Below are 13372 nucleotides of genomic sequence, written 5' to 3' on the forward strand. Positions count from 1 at the left end.
AACGCTGGTCTCTCTTAGTGCTGAGTCGTGGGTAAAGTAAATGTACAGGGAACTACTTTAATGTTCACAACAACAGTAGGATAACAGAACAATGACAAGACACATGCACATTACTGTCTTACGGCAGATCACTCCACCAACAGTTACTATTTCTACAAGCAAGGTGAACAGTGTTATATAGTTCCCATCTAAAATAAGGAATAGAATATTAAATATGTATATGTACCCTTAATTAAATTATGTGAATGAATCCTCCATTAGACTTTAAAAATCAGATGGGACAGAAACTGTGTTACAGAAAATAAAGTAAAACCAGAATGTTTTTCTCTTATTGCTTTTTGAGACTGAAGCTATCTTTATGGACAACTGAAGAAAACTCTTAACTTTAATACTTTAGTGATTTTGACAAATTCGAAGGACGAAACTGATGCAACAGAAGCTGAGATATCCCATTTTTTAGTCCCTGACATGGATCAAGCTCCCAAAACACTGGATCCTACATTTCCCATAATGCAACTTTTGATCTACCCCTCCCTGCCTGTTAAATGCCAACATAATCTCCATGTGACAGTTTGTAACACAAGTTCTCAGTCAAAAAATGTGTTGTCTCCAAACTGAAGCAAAGCTACCTGGATGATATCACTTAAGTAATGTTCTCAGACTTAACAGAGCTACTGCAGATCCTGTTTTCCCAGCCTGAGCATTATTTCCTCTTGACTAGTAAATTGACTTTGACATATAAAATCGATTTATTTTCGAGTGCTCCATAACAAAAACAAAAAACGCTAACTAAAAATGCTGTTTCTCTTTAATTAAAAGGCTTAAAATTGTAATATTAGCTACTTCCTTGTTGTCCTGCAGGTATAAAATGACGTGCGAGTACACCTGGCCGAACCACCTGATGGCCTCGGACAGGGAGGCCGTGGAGGCCATCGTCACCCAGCACGGTTTCCAGGACGACGTGGCGTACGGTCACACCAAGCTGTTTGTGCGAACGCCACGGTCTCTCTTCTCTCTGGAACAGGAGAGAGCCGCCCTCATCCCCATCCTGGTGCTTTTCCTGCAGAAGGTCAGCCATATTAGCATCAGCATCACTGTGTTAATTTGACATCAATGGCATCATCATAATCCCTTTTAGTATTCATCCACAGCCTCAGCATGAGCTCTACGGCTGTTTCTGAAGCTATGCTTGTATTTTAATGAGGATGTATTGATCTGACAATCTGATTAATTGACACAGGGATCTAATTTAATGTCACAGGCAGCTCGGATCATGTGATTACAGTTAATCACCCACAACGTTATCTTCGCCAGTCTCAAACGTCGGCTTCTGGGTTTTCAAAGTGAAGATTGCAGCCTCATGAATATGTGGCTCCTGGTTATGTTTGACTGAAATTCATCTGCCAGCTTGAATCCTAATTTCCTATAACAATAATTGGGATAATTAATGAGATCCAGAACACAGTTACATTAAAGTCAATTACTTCACTTGCTCAATGAAATACCCTTCTCTTTTCTTTCTCCCCTGACCTACTTTGATGACTCTGTAGAGAAGTCTGGCTCTTTAACTGGAGCACAAGTTTGTCTTCAGCTCAGCGGGACTTTCTCCTCGTCTTGTGTGCAGCGACACCTTTCTCCTCTCTTGCTATCTGTCTCTAATATGTCTCTCTCTTTTTCTAAAACACACAGGTGTGGCGTGGGGCTCTAGCTCGTATGAGGTGCCAGAGGATGAGGGCCATCTACACCATAATGGGCTGCTATAAGCGCTACAAGGTCAAGGCCCACTTCTGGGAGGTGGAGCGGAGGTTTGCTAATGTGCGAAATATGGCCGACTACGGAAAGAGCGTGGAGTGGCCGACCCCACCTGCCGCTCTGTCCCAGTTTCACAACATTACATCCTCGCTGCATCGCAGGTGAGATCCCATAAAATGAAACTCATACACCATAAAAATAACCATTTCAAACCATTTAGAGACATTTTCAGTCTTCTTACACTCTTTCAGCAAAGTGAAATAAATTCACATGTACAGAAAAGAAGATTTAGGGTAGAATAAAGAAACAAAACTAGAAGAGTTCTCCGCCAGGTGTGTACAGTCAAGATGGCGACAAAGATAACAAAACCCTGTTTATGTTATCAGGTATGGAATTAACCTGCAAATGCTCCGGCTCAAGATGAGACCAAACTTTTCTATGCCTTTTGCTATGTCGTAACGCATATCGTAAAATGGCGTGAACTGCTGAAAGACAAAAGTCTAAGCTTAACGATAGTCTCATAAGGATTTTACCAAATATCACCACAACCAGAGATCCTTGAGTCATAAATGTGCACAAAAAATATTAGTCTGATGGGTCCAGTAGTATGTGAGTGTAGCTGCAGACAGACACACACACACAACCAAACGCATGATCCCCTCCAGGCTTACATCTGGAGGAGATCATGACACTAAAATGCATTAAGTTGCATTGAAAACAAGTGAAATCTTTTTTTTACTCATTTTTGCAGTTTAATAATCTCAAAAAGTCTTCGGTTTAGTTTTGTATTATATGTTTTGACACTACAGATAAAGTCTATTTGTATGCCTCTCAGCCTTCCTCCTACTGTACTCGTCTGTTGCACCTTTGATCTGTTACTCTTCCCACATGACACGCCGTCTTGTTCTCGTCCAATGTTGTCAGGTGGTGGGCGAGGCAGCTCATAAAGAACATCCCTCCGTCTGACATGCTGGAGGTTCGGGCCAAAGTGGCGGCTCTCACCGCTCTGAACGGAGAGAGGAAAGACTGGGGCAGCAGGAGAGCCTGGGAGAGGGACTACCTGGCTAATGTAAGAATGAACAAAATGCAAAGTCCAGCAATTCCAACAACATGTATCTGCACGTTAATCTATCACACATGTAAAAAATAGTCATTGAAGTACTTGGTTACTCTTGATATGTTCTTTAAACAAATTCTAGTTGGTGAAATATTCAAAACTCAAGGTTCACTTGAGGCCTTTTTGGTTTATTTATTTGTTAGTTTATTTAACAGGAACAATACAGATGTTGTTAATATAAGAGGTTATGTATACAGGTCATCTAGCTGAAGTTCATTTAGACTTTTAAAATCAAGTTTAAGTCCAGATGAAACGATATATAACTTCCGTATTGTGACGTATTTCTGAGTGAAACAGGACAGACAGGTGAGATGTAACGTGTGGTCGTGTCGTAATGAATCTCAGCTCTGTGCCGCTAAAAGTTGAAAACCGATTGATGGGTGGATGTCACGATATTGTTGGTTGAAATTGGTCGGTTCGAGCCTACGTAAGCAGGAAGAAAACATGATAGGATTTTGATATAAGAATACAAAGAAATTGATTTTTTGGGAGAGCATATATTGCTAAATTGGTACATGTGATCTAAAAGCATTAATAAGGCATTTTTAATTTCATCTCAACTTAGAAACAACAACAAAAAATGTAAACAAACAAACAAATGTGTAAAACAAATCTGGGGCTTCTGATCGTACCCCATGGCCCACTCATGATGTGTCTTCATGTGACTGAGGATGGAGGACAAGGTTAATGATGTCACCACTTGTTATCACATGACCTAAGTTCTGTATGGTCATGTGAGGACACTTGAGCAAGTAGCATTTACTGAAGAAGGTCATGAGAGAGTTAATGTGGTAAAGGCAGCTTTTTTTTTTACATTTTAAAGGACATTCAGGATTTAATTTCTAATTGTTATGCTTCAAAGCTACAGCAAAATGTTGTCTTGACTCAATTAGACTCCTAAAAAACTGATAAAAGCTGATATACAAGAAGATACAATAATATAAATCCTCTGTGCAGCACAAACACTTTTCAGTTTAACCTTTTTATTTTTAATAATATTTACTTTAATGAACTGAAATGGTGCAAAACCAACAGAAATTTTGTGTTTTCTCCTCCTTTTTCTCCTCACTTTCTTTTATCGGAAGCATTTTCAGAGCTGCCCTCACCACAAGAGGACCTCATTTACTGTAAACTGGTCAGTGTGACACTCCACACAACAGGATGCTTATTCCTTTCATGAAACTAACTGGTAAAAATACATTGAATTTCACCCCAAAGGCAGAATGTTGTTATGCTTGATTTTAGCATGCAAAACAAGACCTGAATGACTTGCAGTGTATAGAATCACAGAAATTGACTGTTGTCGTGAATGTATAGGGTGCATGTGACGAGCCTCACGGTAAACAGCATGACTAAAGGAGGACGGTGCCTCTGAACACAACCCTTCTCTAATGAATCCCACACTCAGCTCATTTACCAGCTAATCTGAGGTTGTTTGGTGGCCCGGAGGCTTGAAAGACGCCTTCACGGAGTGTGAGCATGACCGCCGCAGAGTCCTGAGTCATTGCCCTCGTTAGTTCGTCAGACGGCCCGTGAGCTGCTGGCCTCCTTCGGGGCAACAACTTCACGTGATTGTAGTTAATTCCACAAAGACCTATAGATAAGTGCATGTAATGCGGCATGCCTGACTTGTAACTTGTGTGGCTGAACTTGTTTTACATCGAGCCTCTGAGTACAGCGACGGTGAGAAGCTGATCTTTAGAATCAGAGCAGGGACGTCTCTGTGTGTGAACTCATCAGAAAAGATGACATCAAACAAAAAAACTACAGTTTTCAAATTGATATTTGGGCATCTGTGTATAAATAAGTCCGTCTCCCCAGTTTGGGCAGGATGAACAAAACGTTCCAGTTTATCGAAGCAACTGTGCCTCCCATTAATTGCATCACATGCGTCTAATTTGCTTTAGTCATTTATATCCATTGGGAACATTTAGTTCTTAAATACTGTGAGCTTCTATTACAGGAAAGTTGCAGGTAGAATATTGAGACGGACACTGTTGAGGTTTTTCTATCCAGTATCATGCCTCAATCAACGTTGACTCTTTCAAAACTAAACCGAGACCATGATCATTGTCTAATGTCATAACAGGGCTCGTAGTTGTTGAACCTTAGCCATACTGCATTTGCAGTGACCACATTTTTTCTTTCTGAGCTTAATCATGGTGTAGCAAATATTGTAGCAAATACTTATTAAAAATGTTGACAGTGAATATTTTGCAGATACGTTCATATGAGTATACATCATGACCCTTTGCATATACACCACATATTCTATATATAAAAGTATATAGACACACACACATTACACCTACAGTATATGGGATTGTTAAACATCTCATCTGCTGCTATAACAGCCTCTACTACTCTGGGACTTTCCTCCAGATTTTAGATCTGATGTTTGGTGGTGATAAGGTCTGGCTCATTTCAGTTCATCCTGAAGGTCTTGGTTGTTGTTGAGCTCAGGGATCTGTGCAGGCCAAAGTTCTTCCATACCAAACAAACAGGAGAAAACCATTTCTTTATGAAGCTGGCTTTGTGCACAAACTCATTGCTATGTTGAAACAGGAGAAGGTCTTCCCCCAAACTGTTGCACCAAAGCTGGAAGAATACTGTTGTCTAAAATGTCATCATATGGTGTAGCAATAAGCTTCACCTCAACTAGAACTAAGCATACTTTCCGCATACTTTTGGCCATATAGTTGATATTCAGTAGAAAATTAATCTTTCTGTTTTACCCAAAACATATTCAGCTAATGCAAAAATATTTGTAGATGAATATAATTCTAAAAAGAAACAGACACATGAAAGTGAAACACATCATGATGGCAGCTCTGTAGGAGGGAGGCTATAACAGGGTTTTAGATTTCCTTCTCAGCTGTATTTCTCGTCAGGCGGTTTCGGTATCAGCCTCTCTGCTCCCTCTCTAAACTTCACGTCAAACGCCGTGTCTGGTAACAGCAGCCCGAGGTCTCGAGCTCTGATCTGCTGCTTATGGAATTAAAGCAACAAAAAAAAAAAAAGGCTTGAAAGGAGGCTGAGAGAGGTCATACAGAGTTTGTGACTAACGACCAGATGCATTCCTATACCATTTGTACTGTGGCTGGTGGGCTTCAGCTGGCTTCTTGTAATAATACAAGCCTTTGATATCCGCAGGTGCGAGACTGCCCTCAGACCAGCTCGGGCTTCACCCGTGTTACCAAGGAGCTGAGGAACAAAGACGAGTACAGTCAGGTCCTCTTCTCCGGCTTCTGCAGGAAGGTACAGTATGTGGGGGAAAAAAAGAACACAGTGAAATGGAAATGTCTTGTTTTGTTGCCACAAGGAGATTCTTTCTTTTGTTGTTTCCTTTTAGCTTTGGGATGTTTTTCTCAGTTGCTCTCTCTTCCCCCCTGATTCCACCCCCTCGCACTTTCGTATCGGCTCGTCTTGTAAGATTTCATGTTCTGACAGTGACTACAACCCTCTCAAGAAAGGAATACGAAGACAGGAGATAAGAATTCGTCAGAGGATTAATCATGAAAGTAGCTGAACTATTAATTTATTCTCGAGTTTAAACATTTCCCCCCTTTTTTTTTTTTTAAGTCTGTCTGTTGTGAATCAACTGAGTGGAGTCAGCTGAGGTTACTATTTTACCTCATGCTGAACTCGCTCTTATCAACTCCCGGTGGATGATAATCAGGGATATCCTTACATCCTTATCAGGGATTGTTGATTCTGGCTTTAGCTTTGTTATATACATTTATACATATATTTAAAGATATACGTGCTTTGATATCATGAATTAAAACAACCTCCAACACTGACAGACCCACCAGAGCGTTTGTTTTGTTTAGTTTCGTGTGTGTTGCTTCGTAGGGAAAACCTGTCTTTGAACAGCAAGATGGTGACAACCCAGAAGATCCTGTGAGCGGCAACAAAGACCCCCGAACAGAACAAAGAAAATGAACAAACTAAACAAATGTGGAGCTTCATCCTTTTCTCTCTCTTTTCTCTCTCTCTCTCTCTCTCAGGTGAATAGATTCAACAAAAGCACAGACCGTGGCCTGCTCGTCACAGACAAGTACGTCTACAAATTAGAGCCGAAGAAGCAGTACAAGGTTTTGAAGAGGCTTCCCTTAGACGCTGTAAGTACCCGCATGGGAGAGCACAGTGTGAACGCACGCTCGCACACATGACGACACATAGACACACACAAGTCTGTCTTGCCGTCCTTGTAGGGATTCTTCAGTGAACACAATCTTTCTCTAACCTTAACCCTCAGAGCTATGTGCTTTCATCTAAAAGGAAGAAGAAAAAAAAAGACCAAAGACTAAAACCAAGAATGAATTTATCTGACTAAAAAAGTTCAGGAAGCTGATAAACGTTACACCTCGGTGCCGTAGAGCTCCACTGTCATCCTGAACTATTCGAAACACTTATAAAGCCTGTGAATGTTAGGTGACATCCCTGCTGTTTGCTGTTCTAATTTCAGGTTGTTATGGGGATATCGTCCTACACTTTCTCATCACTTTAAAATTAAAGGGAAACTCCAGAAATGTTGTTTTGCACCTCTTGTAAATTGGGGAATTTGCAAGAAGCAGATTAAACAAAGGAAGAGTCAAAATTAACGCAGCAGAGGCCAAGATATCCCGACTTTTTGTCCCTAATGTGGGTCAAGCCCCAAAAACACTATATCCTACACTACCCATAATGCAGTGAGACCCTGCCTGCATGGTAAACGCCTGCTTCTTTCAAACTCAATGCCATCAGTCCAAGCCAAATCTTTCTCAGACTCCTCCAAAGCCACAAAAGACATTATTGAATTGTGTAGTACTCCTCATGACAAATAAACTGAATTTGATGTGTGAAATTGGTGGAATTCCCCTTTAACCAAAACCTTATTCTAGCCTTAAACTAGAAGCTAAATAAGGTCACTGACACCTGCTGTACAGCACCAAGTAGCGGCTCCACTTCCTAACAGCGACCAGGAAATGTAGGTCAGACCACTCGTACTTTACTTTATCCCAGATGTACTTTATATCGTACGCTGTCCTCTCAGTTGTATACGTCACACACACATACACACACGCACATCTTCCATCATGTTTGATTTGGGTCATTGCCATCAATCAATAAGTACAAGAGAAATAAGAGGACTCAGGGTGTGAGAACACCGTGTCTCCTTTTGACTGAGAGAGCTCGTGACCTCTATATGAGAGTGGAGATGGTCGAGTCAGTGTGTGTGTGTGTGTGTGTGTTTTTGTTAGTGTGTGTGTGTGTTAGGTGTTGAGGTTGGTAGGTGAGACCTTGGTTGTGCGACGACAGCGGCGGCCTGGCTTTGCTTTAAGTGTTCTGCCGTCTGGGGCGAACCTGGCTCATTTCATGGCCTGATCTGGGAAATTGGATCAGTGATCTCACAGGGCTGCCGGCTCTGAAGGACGAGAGCCTAAAAGGGAAGAGCGAGCGAGAGAGAGACCGTAGATGAAGGCTTTATTTAATCTGATGTTTCAAGGTCCCTTGAAATATAGGGTGACCATATTTTCAAACCCCCAAACCGGGAACCTCAAGTGTACCGCACATTCATGCGCTTATGCACCACAGGCGTTTTCATCAGGATGGGGGACAGTTATTTCAGCGCTTTGCACACCTACCATGGACGGCGCCTCAGCGGACGAAAGATTATGTTTTATCATTGTGCACAAGCGCAGACTGCCGGCTAAATGGCCGACTTTGACACATTCTCTGCCTGCTATTTTTTTTTAAAAACCAAACAAGGTACAAATCTCTTTATGGCCTATAAATACCTTTTGTAGGCTGTAACATAAAAATAACTTTAACTTACATCTTCACAACGCTATGCCACGAGCTGGTCGTGAGTTTGCAAAGATTAAAAAATAAAATAAATAAATAAAAACATCACCATTGCACCTGACAGCAAAAAACAAGAAAGAGCCTTTAAAGAAAGTTACTTTTTAGAAGATTGCTGGGTACTTTATGCTTTGCAGTTTTTCTTCTTAACCCTCCTGTTGTCTTCTCATCGACCATGCAACTTTTGTCCTCCCGGGTCAATTTTGACTAGGGAGGACAAAAGTCCACAGATGCTATAAATTTTAATAAAATACCCAAAATTCAATGAAAGTATTGATCATTACTTTTACTTGCAAAGTGTGTGGTATGGAACCATCCATGTGATTTTCAGGCAAAAAAGAAATCCGTATTGCTGATATAAAAACATTTGAAAACGGGTCAAATTTGACCCAAGGACCACAGGAGGGTTACTTTGAGTTTCAGCTCTCAGGGAAACCACCGCTTCTGATTGGCTGTATTAATATATCAGCATTTCCACTGTGCGCGACCGAAAATGTACTGAATACAACATTTTCGTTGCCAAGTACTTTACGAAGGAGAGAGTAAGCCTCCTGGAGCTCTTAAGAAAAGACCAACTCTCTCTTCAGCATGACAGCTAACTGTTGGCATAACTGACAGATTTTGTCAGAAAGAGCCACAAGTGTCGTAGGCTTTTAACAGCCTTGACAACGACACATTGATTGATTGACACACATACAGAATTGATGAATTCAGACACGTGGTGCATTGTTTATGTTCTTTTATTGGGTTAGGTAATAATGCGTGGGACAGAACATGATAAACATCTATGTAAGCGCTGAAAACAAGTATATTATAATTATTATTTTACAGATATTTGTCGGGACTCGAGACACCCAGCTTGAAACTGGAAATCTGGTCACTGTATTGAAACAGCTTTGTGACCATGGTTTTGTTCGATGGTTTGATGTGTTTCTGAATGAAACAGGGTGTTGGGGAGGAACCAATAGACACCAGGAACTTGATTTTAGAGTTTAACCGCCACTGGACCAACAGTAGGGGGAATTTTAAAATCGTCTGTCTGCCCCATTAGTAATAACCTCTTTGTTCACAGACATGCAGTTTACAATGATAGCGGTCGCAATAACTCTTAATCACTTTTTAAACATTGGGATTCATACACCACCTTACCGATCTTACTACAGCCCCATGCAGGCTTGACAGGCCTGTCCTACCCAGTTACGTTTGCTTAGCTATGATTAAAGGGGGTTTAACGAATGGTCAATTACATATTTTTGACATTTGACACATTATTCATTGAAGCAGGATGTCAGTTTATTGATTTGTCAAATATAATTTATTTGACATATATAGAATAAAAACATACAGTACAGTTTTCTATGGAGATACACTTTATGAGACTTTTGTCTCCCCCTTCTGGCAGTGAGTGTAATTACAAAAACACTGTCAACATGTGCTTATATCATAGGCTCCACCGAAGCCTACTCTGTTGCTGTATAACGGTGGATAAATTGTTTTGAGCGTCACACGGCTCCTGCGAAATGACTTGTTTCACTATCAGAATTTGATCCATTCGGTCTGATAACATTTGGAAAGTCCAGAAGAGCCGCATGATTAAATTATCTTATCCCCATTCAAGTTAGCAGAGAGCTAACAGGAAGTTAGCCGACTCGGCTGGTGGAAGTCTCTGGGTGCACATTTAAACAGCCAAAACAGAAATGTCGAGCCCGACATGAGATTTAAAAACTCTGTATGCTGTGAAATACAGAGAGATTTATCTGGCGGTTATCGGCTTAATCAGCATTGTTTAAACTCATTTGGCTTGAAGAGCTTGAATGTAACTGATGTTCATTTATATGTAAAAGTTCTGCACTGCAGGTTTAAACACAGAGAGATGCATTTTGTTATGATGGGAGGATTTTTGTTTTATTGTTATGGACTATTGGTACTGTGCAACATGGAGTATAGTAGTGGAGCTTTTATATCAAACAGATGGAAAGGTGATAGTTGTACAGTGTTTGTGGGAAATGTATGGATTAAAATTTTATTTAATGACATTTCCATGCCATTTATTGGCATTTCTGTCATATTCATATATTAATGTAATTACATTTCTGTCTTTCTTCTTGCCCTTTTTTAAAAAAACAAACATATACTTTGTTTATACTGTGAAGTTTTGTGTGAGGCAGCAAAAAGAAACAACAAGATGGAGACAGATTCTAAGGAAAGCTGTAGATAAACAGGGTCTGTAATCAGATGTTGCACTGGCACAGTAAAACTCTCCAGTGTGTAATTTCAGCGAAGGTTTGTGTAACGACCAACAACACCTACATTGTTCATAATGAGTCAGCACAGCTGGATGTCCACCAGTGGTTTTTAGAAAGCGAGACAAAGAAAGTGAGAGAGAGAGAGCGAGAAAAAGCTCAAAAGATGCCAGAGGGTTAAAAACCATCATTATGCAGCAGCGGGGCGGCTAAAGATAGCTGATGCCATTAAGCTCTGCTGCTCAGACTGAGGGGTATGAGTCATCCAGGTCAGAAACAGAGAACAGAGCGCCAAAGAGGCAGTGCAGCGCTGTCCTCACATCGTATCACCAGACTCTTTGATATCAGACTCATCGACTCTGACCATCAGCGCAGAGGTCACAAAGGTCACAGGACGAGGACAGAAACCGATGGGACAACGTGACAAAACAGCGCAGTGCGTTATCATGATGCTTTTTTTTTTTTACGGTTTTCCTCAATCGATCGGACTTGTTTGTGTTTACTGAGGCTGAGCTTCAAAACAAAGTCATGCAAAACAACTGAACTCAGTGACTCAACAAAATGCAGTTCTGAGTCCTTTTTACATAACATCTTTACAAATAAGCAAATACTGACATAACACCTAATATTACTAAAATATTTAGTCATTTAATTAATAAGTGGGTTGATAGAAAAAACAGTTTTGATTTTTTTAAGTAATTTATCAAGGAAAAGCTTCTTTTCTCTTTATGTACACTGTAGATTTTCTTGCATTTCATAGACAAACAACTGATTGATTATTCATAAACATAATCAAGAGATTAATTGATAATGAGAATAATTGGTAGTTAAAGTCCTTTAACCTAAACGCCATGTATTCATAAGGTCTTACACACACGGAAATACTATGGAATATATAATATTATTGATCAAGTAATATGTCTGTTCCTCATATTGTTTGGGAAATACAATCAATAACTGAACACTGCTGAATAACCTCTGCAGCGTTCCCTCCGCTGAAGGGACAGGTTGTACCAGATTCTGGACCCGACGATGCCGGGACATCCCACACTCTGCTGGATTAACCTGTGTGTTTGTGTGTGTGTGTGTGTGTGTGTGTGTGTGTGTGTGTGTGTGTGTGCATGTGTGTGTGTTTGTGTGTGTGTGCTGGGGGCCGTAAGAGGCTTAGTCCACTCCGTCTCCCATTCCCTTTCTAAAATCTGTGACGCACCTCACTTTCTCTGCCTCCTGTCTCTTCTTTATATAGTATCTTTCTATATTTCTTTCTTGTGTGTCCTTCTCTCAGTTTCCTTCACTTACACACACACATACACACACACACACACACACACACACAAACACACACACACATGTACAGTCACCCTTCTCTTGTTCCTTCAGTGGTAATAAATCTGTACATTACTCCAACTGGGTCACAGCACATGACTTTCCCTTCATTGCACCTCCGCACGTGCACCGCGGGCAGAATTTCTCTCACCCTACATACTCTGAGCTGAAATAATCCTCTGACTTCATTCACGGCATGATTTTTGATCCAGGATATACTGTGCCGCCGTACTGTATTAAATTCACAGGTATTATACATTGACGTGATAATCCCGGTCATTTTTTTTTTTTTTATACAAATGAATTGCCCGTCTTCTAATCTGTGTCACTCAGCCTATAGTGCACGCAGGAGGTAATAATGTTTTGAGTGATTGGAAACAGAAAGAAAAGTTTGTTTTTGATTTAAAAAAAAAAGAGGAACATTTGATGATAGCTGAGCCATTTCTGAACAGACAAAGAAATGAACAGAAACTTAAAAGTTTTAAATGTTTGATTGTGCAGAAACAAAACAGAAATTAACACCAAAAGGTCAGAAAATCTAAAAAATAACCCACAATATTTTATGTAAATAAGTGTCGGTTTTATCCAGTTTTTGAACAAATATGAGTGTCTTTCTTTCATTGACAAATCTAAATTATGGCAGTTTTTTTTTTGCTATAAATGAATGATATGGGTCTTAGATGTCATATTTTTCTTACTGTCAACAAATCTCATGTGCAGATCCAAACCAACAATGAATTGATCCTATTTACAAGTATTGTGTGTGTATCCAAAGCCTGATATATCTTATTCCTCCGTACTGTAGACCTCTATTGTTGCCACACTGCTGCACTGGGTGACATGTTCCTTTGCCACAAAGATTATGGTCACGATAGTTTGTTTAGAAATGTCTCCAAGACTAATAATCGTGTTTTCACTCTCTGTAGAGTAGTTCTGTGTACACATGCACATGAATGCGGTTACGTTTATAGTGCTTCACTAGCTTGTTGTGCATCGTAGCATCAATAGAATCAGTTTATTATTGATTTGGTTCTGCACATGAGATTTGTTGACAGACAAAGAAAAATACAGAAAATTGCATGTTGTC

General features: G+C 40.2%; 1 protein-coding gene across 2 annotated transcripts in view; it reads left to right on the forward strand.

Moving 5' to 3' along the window:
• Window positions 1-13372, forward strand: part of myo1g (myosin IG) — a 52551-nt gene that overhangs the window by 19093 nt on the left and 20086 nt on the right. The window contains exons 16-21 of one of the 2 annotated variants that reach the window (XR_010931652.1): window positions 862-1069; window positions 1690-1913; window positions 2677-2821; window positions 3955-4004; window positions 6023-6127; window positions 6880-6993. Coding sequence is in view for 1 of the 2 variants with exons in the window: in XM_067612416.1 (XP_067468517.1) it covers window positions 862-1069; window positions 1690-1913; window positions 2677-2821; window positions 6023-6127; window positions 6880-6993 (796 nt within the window). In the remaining variant the exon portion in view is untranslated. Of the gene's footprint in view, window positions 1-861; window positions 1070-1689; window positions 1914-2676; window positions 2822-3954; window positions 4005-6022; window positions 6128-6879; window positions 6994-13372 lie in introns of those variants that run through there. The other variant, XM_067612416.1, reaches the window with a different exon arrangement.

The sequence above is a fragment of the Thunnus thynnus genome, chromosome 15, assembly GCF_963924715.1.
Source record: "Thunnus thynnus chromosome 15, fThuThy2.1, whole genome shotgun sequence".
Lineage (NCBI taxonomy): Eukaryota > Metazoa > Chordata > Actinopteri > Scombriformes > Scombridae > Thunnus > Thunnus thynnus.